The sequence below is a fragment of the Tachyglossus aculeatus genome, chromosome 10, assembly GCF_015852505.1.
Source record: "Tachyglossus aculeatus isolate mTacAcu1 chromosome 10, mTacAcu1.pri, whole genome shotgun sequence".
In the NCBI taxonomy this organism is placed as follows: domain Eukaryota; kingdom Metazoa; phylum Chordata; class Mammalia; order Monotremata; family Tachyglossidae; genus Tachyglossus; species Tachyglossus aculeatus.
In genome coordinates, this window is record NC_052075.1 from 51,400,205 (window position 1) to 51,418,034 (window position 17,830).

The 17,830-nt window shown below is 57.2% G+C and overlaps 2 protein-coding genes across 2 annotated transcripts; both read left to right on the forward strand.

The window, feature by feature from the left end:
- The first annotated feature begins 188 nt into the window (after positions 1 to 188).
- FCGRT (Fc fragment of IgG receptor and transporter) lies at positions 189 to 9,643 on the forward strand. Its single transcript, XM_038752734.1, has 7 exons — positions 189 to 426; positions 693 to 806; positions 6,027 to 6,308; positions 6,440 to 6,730; positions 6,825 to 7,100; positions 8,442 to 8,555; positions 9,458 to 9,643. Exons 2-7 carry the CDS (start codon positions 707 to 709, stop codon positions 9,547 to 9,549), a joined length of 1,155 nt encoding a protein of 384 aa, XP_038608662.1. The 5' UTR covers positions 189 to 426; positions 693 to 706; the 3' UTR covers positions 9,550 to 9,643.
- A 442-nt stretch (positions 9,644 to 10,085) lies between these two features.
- RCN3 (reticulocalbin 3) lies at positions 10,086 to 17,763 on the forward strand. Its single transcript, XM_038752004.1, has 7 exons — positions 10,086 to 10,104; positions 11,661 to 11,916; positions 13,612 to 13,811; positions 15,533 to 15,705; positions 16,798 to 16,858; positions 16,963 to 17,168; positions 17,267 to 17,763. The coding sequence occupies exons 1-7, from the start codon at positions 10,086 to 10,088 to the stop codon at positions 17,372 to 17,374; spliced, it is 1,023 nt and encodes a 340-aa protein (XP_038607932.1). The 3' UTR covers positions 17,375 to 17,763.
- The last annotated feature ends 67 nt before the right edge of the window (positions 17,764 to 17,830 follow it).

The following is a 17,830-nucleotide window of genomic DNA, read 5'->3' on the forward strand; positions in this document are numbered from 1 at the left end:
GGCTCTTTCCACGGAGCCACGCCGCTGCTCGAAAGGAGGAGGCAGGGGGTCACGGCGGCGGGGGGGGGGGGGGGGGGGATCCCGGGGTTAGCCAGGGTTAGGCCGCCCTCCTGTGGCGCCGCCTGGGAGTGCAGGCCCGGGGTCGGCGCCCCCCCTCCGGCCTGCCCTCCCTTAGCCCTGCCCTGCCTTGGCCCTGCCCTGCCCTGCCCCCGGGGAGCCGTCCAAACCGGAGGCAGGGGCCTGGTCACGGTGACCCCGGGGCCCGGGGCGGACGCCAGCCCGGAAGGGGCCCGGCCCGGCCCGGCCCGGCCCGGCCCGTCCCGGCGGAAAGGGGCCGGGGGCAGGCCGGACACAGAAAGAGGAAGCGGCCGGAGCCGGCTGGGGGGCCGCAGCCCACACTTGGAAGCCCTCGGAGGGGGCCGCGGCGTGAGTCCGCCCGTGGGGAACCGGGGGGCGGGGCGCCTGGGGCCCGGGAAGGCCGGACGGGCTCCCGGACACTCATTAACCCAAGGGAGGGTAAAGTCCGCACTGGGGGCCCGGGACGCCTGGGAGTTGGGCCGAGCGCCGGGGGTCCCCGGGAGTGCTCACCCCAGCGTGGGGGGCGACTCTGACCGGGCCCGGCCTTCCCGAGGAGCTGGGGGCGGGACACCCGGGCCACAGGGCACAGGGTCTTCATCCCCCTTTCCGCCCAGGCCTCGCCTTCGACATGACGGGCCCCCGAGGCCCCGTGCGGAGCCCCTGTCTCCTCCTCCTGCTCTTCCTCCTCCTCCTCTTCATCCTCCGCCTGCCCCTGGCCTTGGGGTCTGGTAAGATACCCACCAGCAAAGGGGTGTGGGGGTGCGGGGGGCACACACCCTGAGAATGCGGGGAATCCCCGCGGGGATAGAAGCGGTGAAGGGGAAAGGAGCGGGAGGTAGGATGTTCCAACAGAAGGTGTACTGCGTGGTTGGGGGCCCGTGTTGGTGGAGAGTGAGGGAATTCTGGAGGAGGGGTGGGAGGCAGGCCTGGAGTCTCTCTCTTGGGGATCTGGACCCTCCCCACCTTTCCCTGTTTCCTCATTCTCCCCCATCTTTCTTTTGAGAAGTCCTGGCCTAGGGTAAAGAGCCCGCATCCGGCGGGCAAGAGACCTGGGATCTAATTCCGGTCCTGCCCCGTGTGATCGATCAGTCAGTCGAATGTACTGATCACTTAGGGTGGGCTGAGCACTGTACTAAGCGGTTGGGAGAAGAGAGTCTAACAGATTTGGGGGACGTGTGCCCTGCCCAACAAGGAACTTTCGGTCCGGGGAGACTTGGCAGCTGGGTCACCCTAACCGCTCTGGACCTCGTTTCCTCATCTGTAAAAGGGGGAAGAAATGCCTGCTCCCCTCCCTTCTAATAATAATAATAATAATGATGGTGTTTGTTAAGCGCTTACTATGTGCGAAGCACTGTTCCAGGCACCGGGGAGGCTACAAGGTGATCAGGTTGTCCCACGGGTGGCTCACAGTTTTAACCCCCATTTTACAGATGAGGGAACTGAGGCCCAGAGAAGTTAAGTGACTTGCCCAAAGTCACACAGCTGACAGTTGGCGGAGCCGGGATTTGAACCCATGCCCTCTGACTATTTCCGTGGAGCCACGCTGCTTCTTCTACGCTGCCCTGTGTGTGCAGGAACTGTGTCCTAGCGTCGTTTAGCAGATAGAGCAGGGGCCTGGGTGTCAGAAGGTCGTGGGTTCCGATCCTGCCTCTGGCCCGTATCTGCCTTGTGACCTTAGGCAAGTTACTTCACTTCTCTGTGCCTCAGTTCCCTCCTCTGTAAAATGAGGATTGAGACTGTGAGCCTCACGTGGGACTGGGACTGTGTCCAACCCCATTTGCTCGTATCCACCCCAGCACTTAATATAGTGCTTGGCATATAGTAAGTGCTTAACAAATACCACGGTTATTATTCAGTCGTATTTATTGAGCGCTTACTGTGCGCAGAGCACTGTACTAAGCGCTTCGGAAGTGCAAATCGGCAACCTATAGAGGCGGTCCCTACCCAACAATGGACTCACAGTCTAAAAGGGGGAGACAGACAACAAAACAAAACAGGTAGACAGGTGTCAATACCGTCAGAATAAGTAGACTTATAGCTATATAGACATTAATAAACTAGAGTAATAAATATGTACAAATATACACAAGTGCTGTGGGGAGGGGAAGGGGGCAGGGTGGAGGGAGGGGGGTGGTGATGGGGAGGGGAGGAAGAGGAGAGGACAAGAGGGCTCAGTCTGGGAAGGCCTCCTGGAGGAGGTGAGCTCTCAGTAGGGCTTTGAAGGGAGGAAGAGAGCTAGTTTGGCAGATGTGTGGAGGGAGGACATTCCAGGCCAGAGGGAGGACGTGGGCCGGGGGTCGACGGTGGGACAGGCGAGAACGAGGCCCAGTGAGGAGGTGAGTGGCGGCAGAGGAGCGGAGGGTGCGGGCTGGGATGGAGAAGGACAGAGGGGAGGTGAGGTAGGAGGGGGCGAGGTGATGGACAGCTTTGAAGCTGAGAGTGAGGAGTTTTTGCTTCATTCAAAGGTTGATAGGCAACCAGTGGAGATTTTTGAGGAGGGGAGTGACATGCCCACAGCGCTTCTGTAGAAAGATAATTTGGGCAGCAGAGTGAAGTATAGACTGAAGCGGGGAGAGACAGGAGGATTGGAGATCAGAAAGGAGGCTGATGCAGTAATCCAGTCGGGATAGGATGAGAGATTGAACCAGCAAGGTAGCAGTTTGGGTGGAGAGGAAACGGCGGATCTTGGCGATGTTATTATTATTACTACCACAGTGCTTAGTCTAGTGCCAGGCACATAGTAAGTGCTTAAGAAATATTATTTTTATTACTCCTCCTCCTCCTTCTCTCTCACGGCGCCTGAATCAGGACATCCCATCAGGGAGAGGGTGGGCTTGATTGCTCTGAAATGGGCAAGGAGAGTCAGGAATCACAGAGGCCAAGATTCCCTAAATCCTGGGAGCTCAGGGACAGAATTGAATAAGAGAAGGAAGGGGTGATTCCCCATCTCTGTGTCCTCAGCTTTGTCTCTCCATCTCTGGCCCCCTCCATCCATTTCCCTAAGTTCAACCAAGCAGTCATTCGATCAGTGGTATTTATTGCAGAACACTAAGCATTTGGGAGAGTGCTCTGCACACAATAAGCATTCAGTGAATACTACTGGCTGATTGATTAATTGATTCATTCATTCATTCAGTTGTATTTATTGAGTGCTTACTGTGTGCAGAGCACTGTACTAAGCGCTTGGGAAGTACAAGTTGGCAACATATAGAGACGGTCACTACCCAACAACGGGCTCACAGTCTAGAAGGGGGAGAAAGACAACAAAATAAAACATGTGGACAGGTGTCAAGTCATCAGAATAAATAGAAATAAAGCTAGATGCACATTAACAAAATAAATAGAATAGTAAATTGATATTAGCTGGTGATCCATCCTGGTATTTGTTAAGCACTTAATCTGTGCAGAGCACTGTACTAAGTTGATAATCAGTTGTATTTATTGAGAGCTTACTGTGTACAGAGGATGTACTAAGCGCTTGGGAGAGTCCAATCTGAAGAAGCTGGTAAGCAAACATTCCCTGCCCACTTGGAGCTCACAATCTAGATGGGGAGACTAACGTTAAAATAATAATAATAATAATAATTATGGTATTTGTTAAGCGCTTACTATGTTCCAGGCACTGTTCTAAGCGCTGGATCAATTATAGGTAGAGGAAGCAACAGGGTCTAAGGATGTGGACACAAGTCCTGGGGAGGGTGAGAAGCTGGGGGTCGGGATGAGGAGGGGCGGGAGTGTCGAAGTGCCTCCGGGATTCAGATCCAAATGAATAAGTGAAACAGAAAACAGGGAAGAGCAGCATGGGACCCCTCCGGCCCCCTCGAGTCTGAAGGATCTGGGTTTTAATCCCGGCTCTGCCACCTGTCTGCTGTGTGACCCTGGGCAACTCACTTCACTTCTCTGTGTCTCAGTTCCCTCATCTGTAAAATGCGGATTGAGACCGTGAGCCCCATGTGAACCATGGGCTGTGTCCAACCTGATTAGATTGTATCTACCCAGTGCTTAGTACAGTGACTGGCAGATAGTAAGTGCTTAACAGATATATCATTAAAAAAAGGAGGGAGAATTGGTTGGGGAGATGAGGGGCTGGTCATGAAGGCTTCCTGGAAGAGATGTGATCATAGTAGGGCTTTGAAGATGGATAGAGCTGTGGTCTGTTGGATATGAGGCCGGAGGAAGTTCCTAGACCGGGGGAGGATGAGAATAAGGGGTTGACGGTGAGACAGATGTGAGACTGTAAGCTCGTTGTGGACAGGGAATGTATCTGTTTATTGTACTGTACTCTCCCAAGCACTTAGTACGGTGCCCTGCACATAGTAAGCGCTCAATAAATACGATTGAATGAATGAATCGGGATGCAGGGAATAGGTGGATGGGTTCTCCTCCAAGAGGTTTCCTCGACTAAGCCCTCATTTCCTCCTCCCACTCCCTCTGCGTCACCGTCTTTGCCTCCTTGATTCACCCTTCCCTCAGGCTGCACTTACGTCCGTATCTGAAATTTAGCGATTTATATTAATGTCTGTCTCTCCCTCTAGACTGAAAGCTCGCTGTGGGCAGGGAGTGTGTCTACCTACTCTGTTATATTGAACTCTCCCCAGAGCTTAGAGCAGGGTTCTGGACACAGTAAGCGCAAAAAAAACACCACTGTGGGCAGGGAACGTTTCTACCACTCTCATATGTTGTACTCTCCCAAGAGCTTAGTGCAGTGCTCTGCACACAGTAAGCACTTGATAAATACCAGAGAAGCAGCATGGCGGAAAGGATAGAGCCCAGGCCTGGGAATCAGAAAGTCACGGGTCCTAATCCCAACTCCGCCACTTATCTGCTGTGTGACCTTAGGCAGGTCACTTCACTTCTCAGGGCCTCATTTACCTCATCTGTAAAATGGGGATTGAAACTGTGAGCCTCATGTGGGACAGAGACTGTGAACAGTCCGATTAGCTTGTACCCTATTAGTCTATACTTCACGCTGCTGCCAGGATCATCTTTGTGCAGAAATGCTCTGGGCATGTTACTCCCCTCCTCAAAAATCTCCAGTGGCTGCCAGTCAACCTACTCATCAAGCAAAAACTCCTCACTCTCGGCTTCAAGGCTGTCCATCACCTTGCCCCCTCCTACCTCACCTCCCTTCTCTCCTTCTCCAGCCCAGCCCGCACCCTCCGCTCCTCTGCTGCTAACCTCCTCACTGTGCCTCGTTCTCGCCTGTCCCGCCGTCGACCCCCGGCCCACGTCCTCCCCCTGGCCCGGAATGCCCTCCCTCCGCTCACCTGCCAAGCTAGCTCTCTTCCTCCCTTCAAAGCCCTACTGAGAGCTCACCTCCTCCAGGAGGCCTTCCCAGCCTGAGCCCCCTTTTTCCTCTCCTCCTCCCCATCCTCCCCGGCCCTACCTCCTTCCCCTCCCTACAACACCTGTATATATGTTGGTACAGATTTATTACTCTATTTATTTTACTTATACGTATTTACTATTCTATTGATTTTGTTAATGATGTGCATCTAGCTGTACTTCTATTTATTCTGATGACTTGACACCCGTCCACCTGTTTTGTTTCGTTGTCTGTCTCCCCCATCTAGACTGTGAGCCCATTGTTGAGTAGGGACCGTCTCTATATGTTGCCAAGTTGTACTTCCCAGGCACTTAGTACAGTGCTCTGCACACAGTAAGCGCTCAATAAGTACAATTGAATGAATGAATACCCACCCCAGCTTGTAGTACAGTGCCTGGCACACAGTAAGTGTCCAACAAATGCCACAATTATTATTATTACACTTGATAAGTATGATTGATTGATTAGCATTAGAGGAGCTACGAGTGCGGGCTGGGCTGCAGTGGGAGAGGAGCAAAGTTGGGCGGTGGGAGCGGGGGATGACAAGTCGGTTGGGCTCTTGCCGTGTCTCCCTGTGGGCCTCCCCGTCGTTATCATCTGCCCCTTCTCCCGTCCACCACAGCAGCCCTATGGTCTCTCCACTATCACTTCACGGCCCTGAGCCAACCAGGCCCGGGGCTCCCCCGCTTCTGGGCCTCGGCCTTCCTGGGAGAGGAACTGGTGGTGACGTTCAAAGCAGCCGGCCCCGAGGGCCAGGAAGGCCAGGCCGAGGCCCAGGGGCCCTGGAAATTTGAACTCCTCCCTCCCTGGACCTGGGAGCAAGAGACCAAGGATTTCCGGAGCCGCCAGGCGGAGATGGAGAAGGCCCTGGCCGCCATCGTGGAGCAAGCCCCGCCTGGAATCAGTGAGAGGGTGGCCGGGGTGGGCCGGGAGGGGTGGGTGGAGATTGGCGGGGGTCGGGAGGAGGAGAAGAGGGGAAGGAGGAGAGGAGGGGGGATGTCCCTGCCTCCCCCCGCTCACAGTCCGGGTCCCTAGGAAACGGGGGGTCGCGCACGCTCCAGGGCCTGGTCAGCTGTGTGCTCCGAAAGGACAACAAAACCGAGGGCGTCTCCCGCTTCGGCCTGGATGGGCGCGACCTGCTTTCCTTGGACCACCTGACGACCCCTGGGGCCGCCACCTGGGTGGGGGCCGGGCCCGAGGCCGACAGCGTCCGGAAAGCCTGGGGGCCTCGGCAGGCTGAGAAGGAGGTGGGCTTCCTGCAGGTGATGTGCCTCAAGCGCCTGCAGAACCACCTGAAAACCGGCCGGGGGAACTTGGCGTGGACAGGTAGAGGGGCTGGGGGGCGGGAAGGACTCCCCTCCACCCGCCTAGCCTCAATCACCCCTTCTGACTGCGGTCGCACTCTCCCCTACCCCAACAGAGGCTCCCATGGTCCGCAAGTCCACCCGCCGCTCCCCGGGCCAGAACACCACGCTCCTGTGCCGGGCCTTCACCTTCCACCCTCCCGACCTCCGCCTCTCCTGGCTGCGGGACGGCGCGGTGCTGCCGGGGGAGGCCCGTCCCCAGGCCCCCCTCCCCAGTGGGGATGGAACTTTCCAGACCTGGGAGGTCCTGAAAGTCCCCGAGGGACAGGAGTGGAGATACGCCTGTCGCGTGGAGCATCAGGGCCTGGCCCAACCTCTTATCCTCACATGGGGTCAGTAAGTGGGGGAGGTCAAATCATCCATCCCCCTGCCTCCGCACCGGCCTCCCTCATCCCTCAGGGGCGGCATGATTCTCTTGGACCCCCACCCATCCTCTAACTTCCTCCCGGGAGTCCCCCGGCCCCCCGTCGGGGGAATCTCAAACCTAGAGTTGCTCAATGCTTCCTCCGGCCGAAGGGGAAGTAGCAAGGCTTAGAGGATAGAGCACAGGTCTGGGAATCAGAAGGTCATGGGTTCTAATCCCGGCTCTGTCACTGGTCTGCTGTGTGACCTTGGGCAAGTCGCTTCACTTCCCTGGTCCTCAGTTTCCTCATCTGTAAAATGGGGATTGCGAGCCCTACTGTGGAACAGGGACTGTGTCCAACCTGATTTGCTTGTATCCACCCCATCACTTAGTACAGTGCCTGGCACACAATAAGCACTTAACAAATACATTTATTGTTATTATTATTATTATTAATAAGGGACTGGGGTATCGGTTGGGGTTGTGGGGGGGGACAGGAGGTCCCCGGGGCAGGGGGTCTGAGAGAGGACAGGGAACCGAACACCACAAATAATAAGAATAATTATGGTGCTTGTTAAGCGCTTACTATGTGCCGAGCACTGTTCTAAGCGCTGGAGTAGGTACAAGTTAATCAGCCCAACTTGTACTTCCCAAGCGCTTAGTACGGTGCTCTGCACACAGTAAGCGCTCAATAAATACAATTGATGATGATGATGAGGTCAGATGCAGTCCCTGTCCCACATGGGGCGCATACCCTTATCTCCATTTTAAAGATGAGGTAATTGAGGCCCATGGAAGTTAAGTTCAATCGTATTTATTGAGCGCTTCCTGTGTGCAGAGCACTGTACTAAGCGCTTGGGAAGTACAAGTCGGCAACATACAGAGACGGTCCCTACCCAACCGACTTGCCCAAGGTCACACAGCAGACCTGTGGCAGAGCCAGGATTAGAACCCAGGTCCTTCTGATTCCCAGGCCCGTGCTCTATCCACCAGCCCAGTCTGCGGGTGTTGGGGACGGGGTGGGTGAGCAGAAAGGGAAAGCAGTAGGTGGGGTGAGCGGCGGCCGTGTGGGAAGCGGCGGGGACCGGGTCAACGGTGAGCATCAGAGGTCTGACTGCTTTTATCCTTGCCCGCCTTGGGCTGCACTTTGACCCCTCTGATCTCCATGCCGCTCCTCCGCTGTCCGGCCCCCACGGTTCTGGGAGGTCGGGGGTCTCCTTAGCCCCCTTGATTCCGGGAAGTGGGGGTCCCCTTGGCCCCCAGGTTCCAGGAGGTTGGGGTTTGGAGTCTTCACCGGGCCTGACCCCCACCTACCCCGTCCCTGTTTCAGAGCAACCAGGCCCTTCCCTGGCCTGGCTTGGCTTCATCGTGGCCTCCGTCCTGATCCTGGCTGCGGGGACGGCGGGATTCCTGGTGTGGAGGAGAAGGAAGCTGGGACCCCCAGGTACGGACAGGGAGGGGACAGATGGCCCAGCCCCCCACCCCCTCCAAAGCAATCAATCATCAATCAATCAATCGTATTTATTGAGCGCATACTGTGTGCAGAGCACTGTACTAAGTGCTTGGGAAGTACAAGTTGGCAACATATAGAGACGGTCCCTATCCAACAGTGGGCTCACAGTCTAGAAGGGGGAGACAGAGAACAAAACCAAACGTATTAATAAAATAAATAGAATAGATATGTACAAGTAAAATAGAGTAATAAATATGTACAAACATATATACAGGTGCTGTGGGGAAGGGAAGGAGGTAAGACGGTGGGGATGGAGAGGGCAATGACGGGAGGAGGGGGCGGCCCTGGGAGGGGCAGTGGGTCCTCACGCCCCCCCCCCCGCCTCTCAGTCAATCAATCAATCGTATTTATTGAGCGCTTACTGTGTGGAGAGCACTGTACTAAGCGCTTGGGAAGTCCAAGTCGGCAACACATACAGTCCCTACCCAACAGCAGGCTCACAGTCTAGAAGGGGGAGCTCACCACCTCCAGGAGGCCTTCCCAGACTGAGCCCCTTCCTTCCTCTCCCCCTCGCCCCCCTCTCCATCCCCCCCACCTTACCCCCTTCCCTTCCCCACAGCACCTGTATATATGTATGTACATATTTATTACTCTATCTTGTACATATCTATTCTATTTATTTGATTTTGTTAGTAAGTTTGGTTTTGTTCTCTGTCTCCCCCTTCTAAGACTGTGAGCCCGCCGTTGGGTAGGGACCGTCTCTATGTGTTGCCGACTTGGACTTCCCAAGCGCTTAGCCCGGTGCTCTGCACACAGTCAGCGCTCAATAAATACGATTGATTGATGGATGGGTTGAGACAGAGAACAAAAGCAAACACACTTCTCCCCTTCAGCCCTGTGGCTCCGCCTGCGCGGAGAGGACACCGGCTCCCTGCTGCCCGATCCCGCCACCTCCGACTCGGACGTGCCCCCGGCCGCCACCTGACGCCCCCCGGCCCCTCCCTGCCGGTCCCGGGGATCCCCCGGCTCCCCTGCCCGGTGTGTCCTTCTCGGTTTATTGAACCCACAGTGTCTCTTTTGGTGTGCCTGACGTTTCTTTCGGGGAAGGGGTGGCGGCAGTGGGCGGCCCGGACGGCCATCCCCTCCATCCCTCCCTCCCTCCCTCCCTCGGCCTCCCGCCTTCAGGCCTCGCCTCAGGATTCGCCTCAGGCTTCGCCCCCGGGGGGGGCTTCCCCGCCCCCCCCCCCCAGCGTGGGGACGTGGCGCGCGGGGACCAATGAGCGGCCGCGGGGGGCTTCGGCCACGCCCCCTGGGGGGGGCAGTCACGGGTGATTGGCTCAGGGCGGGGGGCGTGGCCAACGAGCTCCTAGGGGGCGGGGCCAGGAACCTGAGGGGGCGTGACCAGGGGGCCTTACGGGCACGGCGTGGAGACCGAGGGGCGGGGCCCCAAACAGCAGGGGGCGTGGTCAGGAGCCAGATGGGGGCGGGAATAGGGTAATTAGGCCGTGTTGGGGCGTGGCTATGGAAATTAGGGGGCGTGGTCAGTAGTCTTGGTGGGCGTGTCCCGGGCGGGGCGGCGGAGAATCGGCGCGTCCGGAGCGCGGAGCGGAGGAGGGCAGCGGGGTAGGGGCCCTAAGCGGGGGGGCATTCGGCCGGGGCGGGGGGGGGGGGCCGCCCGGTTCATTCCTTCATTCAGTGGTATTTATTGAGCGCTTACCGTGTGCAGAGCACTGGACTGAGCGCTTGGGAAGTCCAAGTTGGCAACGTCCAGAGACGGTCCCTACCCGACGGCGGGCTCACGGGCTCGGAGGGGTGGTGGGGAGGGGCCCGCTGCCGGACCCGGGCTGGGGGCTGGGGGCCGAAGAGCCCTCGTTTGCGAAGAGTTGGGGTGGTGGGGACGGACGGACGGACGGACGGACGGAGGGAGGGTGGGGGCGCCCCGACTGTAGCCCCCCCCTCGCCCTGCCCTGCCCTGCCCTGCCCTGCCCTGCCCCGCCCCCCGTGGGCCCAATCCCCCCTTTGCCCCCGTCCCCGTCCCGCCACGTCCCGGGCCCGGCTTCCGTCCCGCCCCTTCTTCTTCTTCTTCTTCTTCTTCTTCTTCTTCTTCTCCCTCTTCTTCTCCCCCGTCGTGCCCAGCAGACCCCTCCCCTTCCCTCCGCTTCAGCCCTTCAACTTCTCCGCGGCCGCCCGGGCCGCCCCTCCGCCCCCTTCCCCGGGCCCCCGGGCCCTCGAGCCCTTCCGTCCCTTCCCCGAGCCCCTCCAGCCCCTTCCCCGGGCCCCCAAGCCCCCTCGCCCCCCATGCTCGCCCCCTCACCCCTCCATCCCCCTCCCCGGGCCCCCTCGCCCCTCCATGCCCTTTTCCCCTCGCCCCTCCATGCCCTTCCCCTAGCCTCCTCGCCTCTTCATGCCCTTCCCCTCGCCCCTCCATCCTTTTCCCAAGCCTGCTCGCCCCCTCGCCCCTCATCCCTTCCCCAAGCCCCCTCGCCCCCCAGGCTCGCCCCCTCACCCCTCCATCCCCCTCCCCGGGCCCCCTCGCCCCTCCATCCCTTTCCCTCGGCTCCTCGCCCCTCCATGCCCTTCCCCAAGCCCCCTCGCCCCCCCATGCTCGCCCCCTCACCCCTCCATCCCCCTCCCCGGGCCCCCTCGCCTCTCCATCCCTTTCCCCACTGCTCCTCGCCCTTCCATGCCCATCCCCAAGCTCCCTCGCCCCTCCATGCCCTTCCCCAAGCCCCCTCGCCCCTCCATGCCCTTCCCCAAGCCCCCTCGCCCCTCCATGCCCCTCCCCAAGCCCCCTCGCCCCTTCATGCCCTTCCCCAAGCCCCCTCGCCCCTTCATGCCCTTCCCCAAGCCCCCTCGCCCCTTCATGCCCTTCCCTTAGCCTCCTAGCCCCTTCATGCCCTTCCCCCCCTCGCTCCTCCATCCTTTTCCCAAGCCTGCTCGCCCCCCGCCCCTCCATCCCCTTCCCCCAGCCCCCTCGCCCCGCTCCCACCCCCCGGGCCTTGGCCCACCAACTCCGCGTGTCTTCCCGCGGCCCCCGGCGGACCCCCGGTTTCCTCCTCCTCCTCCTCCTCCTCCCGTTGCCCTCAGAGCGATGAGGCGGTGGGGTCGGCTGCTGCTGCTGGTGGTGCTGCTGGTGGTGGGGGGGCCGTGGGGGGGGGTCCCGGCGGTCGGAGGGGAAGCCCCCGCCCGAGCCCCCGGCCCACGGGGAGCGGGTGCGGCACGGGACCCCCCTCAGCTCCGCCCCCCACGACGACGCCCACGGCTTCCAGTACGACCACGAGGCCTTCCTGGGCGCCGAGGAGGCCCAAGCCTTTGACCAGCTCAGTCCGGAGGAGAGCCGGGCCCGGCTGGGGTGAGGACGGGGGGGGGCGGGGGGACGGGGAGGGGAGCCCCGAGACGACCCCGATAATCACAGGCATTTCTTAAGAGTTTACTATGTGCCAAACACTGTTCTAATTGCTGGGGGCGGGGGGGATACAAGGTCATCAGGTTGTCCCCTGTGGGGCTCACAGTCTTCATCCCCATTTTCCAGATGAGGTCGCTGAGGCCCAGAGAAGCAAAGTGACTTACCCAAAGTCACACGGTTTTGGTTTTTTTTTAGTATTTGTTAAGCGTTTACTATGTGCAAAGCACTGTTCTAAGCGCCGGGGGGATGCCAGCTGATCAGGTTGTCCCACGTGGGGCTCACAGTCTTCATCCCCATTTTACAGATGAGGGAACTGAGGCCCAGAGAAGTGAAGTGACTTGCCCAAAGTCACACAGCTGACAAGTGGCGGAGCCGGCATTTGAACCCATGTCCTCTGACTCCAAAGCCCGGGCTCTTCCCACTGGGCCACGCCGCAACTTGTACTTCCCAAGCGCTTAGTACAGTGCTCTGCACACAGTAAGCGCTCAATAAATACGATTGATGATGATGATGATGGTGAGCCCACTGTTGGGTAGGGACTGTCTCTATATGTTGCCAGTTTGTACTTCCCAAGTGCTTAGTACAGTGCTCTGCACATAGTAAGCGCTCAATAAATACGATTGATGATGATGATGTCTGCTGTGTGACCTTGGGCAAGTCACTTAACTTCTCAGAGCCTCAGTGACCTCATCTGTAAAATGGGGATGATGACTGTGAGCCCCACGTGGGACACCTGATCACCTTGTATCCCCCCCAGTTCGCAGACTGAGCCCCCTTTTTTTCCCTCTCCTCCTCCCCACCCTACCTCCTTCCCCTCTCCACAGCACCTGTATATATAATAATAATAATAATAATAATAATAATAATGGCATTTATTAAGCGCTTACTAAGTGCAGAGCACTGTTCTAAGCGCTGGGGAATTTACAAGGTGATCAGGTTGTCCCACATGGGGCTCACAGTCTTCATCCCTATTTTACAGAGGAGGGAACTGAGGCCCAGAGAAGTTAAGTGACTTGCCCAAAGTCACACAGTTGACAAGTGGTGGAGCCAGGATTTGAACCCATGACCTCTGACTCCAAAGCCCGTGCTTTTTCCACTGAGCCACGCTGCTTCTCTATATGTTGCCAACTTGTACTTCCCAAGCGCTTAGTACAGTGCTCTGCCCACAGTAAGCGCTCAATAAATACGATTGATGATGATGATGATGGTATATATGTTTGTACAGATCTATTACTCTATTTTACTTGTACATACTTACTATTCTATTTCTTTCGTTAATGATGTGCATTTAGCTTTATTTCTGTTTGTTCTGACGACTTGACACCCGTCCACATGTTTTGTTTTGCTGTCTGTCTCCCCCTTTTAGACTGTGAGCCCACTGTTGGGTAGGGACTGTCTCTATGTGTTGCCAATTTGTACTTCCCAAGCGCTTAGTACAGTGCTCTGCACATAGTAAGTGCTCAATAAATATGATTGATTGATTGATTGATTGATACAACAGTGCTTGGCACATAGAAAGCGCTTAACAAATGCCATCATTACACAGTTGCTAAGTGGCGGAGGCGGGATTAGAACCCACGACCCCTGCCTCCCCGGGCCGGGCTCTTTGGGCTGAGCCACGCCGCTTCTGTCCGGCTGCAGGCGCATCGTGGATCGCATCGACGCCGCGGGGGACGGGGACGGCGCGGTGTCCTTGGCCGAGCTGCAGGCCTGGATCCGCCACACGCAGCAGCGCCACGTGCGCGAGAGCGTGGACCGGGCCTGGGCCGACTACGACACGGACCGCGACGGCCGCGTGGCCTGGGGGGAGTTCCGGAACACCACCTACGGCTACTACCCAGGTCTGCCCACCCTCCTCTGATCTGGAAGCTCGCTCTCTTCCTCCCTTCAAAGCCCTACTGAGAGCTCACCTCCTCCAAGAGGCCTTCCCAGACTGAGCCCCCTTTTTTTCCCTCTCCTCCTCCCCATCCCACCTCCTTCCCCTCTCCACAGCACCTGTATGTATAATAATAATAATGGCATTTATTAAGCGCTTACTAAGTGCAGAGCACTGTTCTAAGCGCTGGGGAATTTACAAGGTGATCAGGTTGTCCCACATGGGGCTCACAGTCTTCATCCCCATTTTACAGAGGAGGGAACTGAGGCCCAGAGAAGTGAAGTGACTTGCCCAAAGTCACACAGTTGACAAGTGGTGGAGCCGGGATTTGAACCCATGACCTCTGACTCCAAAGCCCGTGCTTTTTCCACTGAGCCACGCTGCTTCTCTATACGTTGCCAACTTGTACTTCCCAAGCGCTTAGTACAGTGCTCTGCCCACAGTAAGCGCTCAATAAATACGATTGATTGATGATGATGGTATATATGTTTGTACAGATCTATTACTCTATTTTACTTGTACATACTTACTATTCTATTTCTTTCGTTAATGATGTGCATTTAGCTTTATTTCTGTTTGTTCTGACGACTTGACACCAGTCCACATGTTTGATTTTGCTGTCTCCCCCTTCTAGACTGTGAGCCCCTTGTTGGGTAGGGACCGGCTCTATATGTTGCCGACTTGTACTTCCCAATCGCTTACTACAGTGCTCTGCACACAGTAAGCGCCCAATAAATACGATTGAATGAATGAACGGAAGCCCCTTGGGGGCCGGGGGACCTGCCTGTTTAGGCCTACCTTGTATTCTCCCCATAAAACAGCGCTCAGCGCTTAAAGTAGTGCTTGGTACATAGTAAGCGCTTAACAAATACCATCATCATTATAATAATCCTAAAACTTGTTCATTCAGTCGTATTTACTGAGCGCTTACTGTGTGCAGAGCACTGTACTAAGCGCTTGGGAAGTACAATTCAGCAATCAGTTTCTTAAGCTCTTACAGTGTGCCAAGCACTGTTCCAAGCGCTGGGGTAGACAGGAGGTAATCAGGGGGCCCGACGTGGGGCTCACCATCTTAACCCCCCTTTTACAGATGAGGTAACTGAGGCCCAGAGAAATGATTTGCTCAAGGTCACACAGCAGACAAGTGGCGGGGCCGGGATTAGAACCCAAGTCCCCTGACTCCCAAATCCATGCTCTTTGCACTAAGCCATGCTGCCAATAATAATCGTAGTATTTATTAAATGCTTACTATGTGCTAAGCTCTGTTCTAAGCGCTGGGATAGATACAGGGTAATCAGGTTGTCCTACGTGGGGCTCGGTCAACCCCCATTTTACAGATGAGGTAACTGAGGTCCAGAGAAGTGAAGTGACTTTCATTCAATCGTATTTATTGAGCGCTTACTGTGTGCAGAGCACTGTACTAAGCGCTTAGTGACTTGCCCAAGGTCACACAGCAGACAAGTGGTGGAGCCGGGGTTAGAGCCCATATCCCCCGATTCTCAAGCCTGTGCTCTTGCCACTAGGACATGCTGCTTCTCAAGCGCTTAGTACAGTGCTCTGCACACAGTCAGCACTCCATAAATTCAACAAATGGAGGGTGGAGCCACCCCGGGCTCTGGTCTGCCAGAGTGGATGGGGAGGAGCACGCCGGGCGGGCAGACCCTGACCGCCCCCCACCCCGTCCAGGTGAAGAATTTGGAGATGTGGCGGACGCGGCCTCGTACAGAAAGCTGCTGGCCCGGGATGAGCGGCGATTCCGCGTGGCCGACGGGGATGGAGACATGGTGGCCACCCGGGAGGAGTTCACCGCCTTTCTGCACCCCGAGGACTTCCCCCGCATGCGGGACATCATCATTGCCGTAAGCGTGGGGAGGCACCGGCCCCAGGCCCGGAGCAGGGAGGGGAACGTGGGGAGACTCTGTCCCCCGTGGGCCGGGAACAGGTCTGCTAAGTCATCATCATCATCAATCGTATTTATTGAGCGCTTACTATGTGCAGAGCACTGTACTAAGCGCTTGGGAAGTGCAAATTGGCAACATATAGAGACAGTCCCTACCCAACAGTGGGCTCACAGTCTAAAAGGGGGAGACAGAGAACAAAACCAAACATACTAACAAAATAAAATAAATAGAATAGGTATGTACAAGTAGAATAAATAGAGTAATAAATATGTACAAACATATATACATATATACAGGTGCTGTGGGGAAGGGATGGAGAGAGGGACAAAGGGGAGAGGAAGGAAGGGGCTCAGTCTGGGAAGACCTCCTGGAGGAGGTGAGCTCTCAGCAGGGCCTTGAAGTCATGAGAAGCAGCGTGGCTCAGTGGAAAGAGCCTGGGCTTTGGAGTCAGAGGTCATGGGTTCAAATCCCCGCTCCGCCACTTGTCAGCTGTGTGACTGTGGGCAAGTCACTTAACTTCTCTGGGCCTCAGTTACCTCATCTGGAAAATGGGGATTAATTAAGACTGTGAGCCCCCCGTGGGACAACCTGATCACCTTGTAACCTCCCCAGCGCTTAGAACAGTGCTTTGCACATAGTAAGCGCTTAATAAATGCCGTTATTATTATTATAATGATTGTGGTATTCAAGTGCCTGTTTATGTAGCAGACACTATCCGCAGTGCTGGGGTAGATACAGGGTGATTGGGTTGGGCACAGTCCCTGTCCCCCATGGGGCTTACAGTCTCAGTCCCCATTTTACAGATGAGGTGACTAAGGCACAGAGAAGGGACTTGCCCAAGGTCCTACAGCAGACAAGTGGTGGGGTCAGGATTAGAATCCAGGTCCTTCCGACTCCGAGGCCCCGGCGCTATCTGCTATGCTGCGCTGCTAGCCTGTTATATTGTATTCTCCCAGACGACCAATACAGGGCTCTGTTCACAGTAAGCGCTCAATAAATACCACTGGTTGGTGGATTGACTGACTGCCCTACCGCCCCCCTTCCCCACAGGAGACGGTGGAGGACTTGGACAAGAACGGGGATGGCTTCGTGCAGGTGGATGAATACATAGGTGAGAGAGGGGGGTCTCTGGTGGCCCTCAGGGGGTCTCCGTCCGCTCGCTGGGGGTCTCCACCAGGCCCCCTACCGCCACACGCCGCTCTCCCCTCCCCGCAGCCGACATGTACTCGCCCGATCCGGGGGCTCAGGAGCCGGAACCGGAGTGGGTGCGGACGGAGCGGGCGCAGTTCCGGGATTTCCGGGACCTGGACGGGGACGGGCACCTGAACGCCCAGGAAGTGGGGCACTGGGTTCTGCCCCCCGACTATGACCAGCCCTACGTCGAGGCCAACCACCTCCTCCATGAATCCGACAGCAACAAGGTGCGTGCGGGGGGGACGGGGTCCGGGGGCAAGGCAGGAGGCGGGGCCGCCGTCAGCCAGTGCTCAGGCTCCGGTCCGCTCCCTTGTCCCCGCCCCAGGACGGGCAGCTGAGCAAGCAGGAGGTGCTGGACAACTGGAGCATGTTCGTGGGGAGCCAGGCCACCAACTATGGCGAGGACCTGACTCGCAAGCACGACGAGCTCTGAGGGGGCCACAGCCCCAGCCACACACGCATCCCTTCACCTACCGAGGGCCTCGCCCCCACTGCAGCCAAAGAGAAGGTGCCCGGGACCCTCCCGACCCCCTTCCCTGGGAGCAAAAGTTCTCCTACCACTCACTCACAAATCCAGCCCCATCCCGGCCCGATCCTGTACCCTGGCCAGCCACGTGTTGCCCCCAGCTATCCGGAGAAACCCCCCTCATCTCCTCTCCCTTTCCCCCCGGGGCACGGACCACTCCCCTCAGCACTCCAGCCCCCCCCAGGAGGAGTTATTTATTGGGGTTGAGGCCCCAAGTGGGCGATCGGACCCTCCCTTTCCCATTCTGACCCTTCCTGCAGGGGTTGGGGGCACAGGGAATAAAAGTCTGGTCTTTAGTTCTGTGTGTGTGTGTGTGGGTGTGCACGCTCTCTGTCGGCTTGTGGGGTCCCCAGGCCCGGAGCC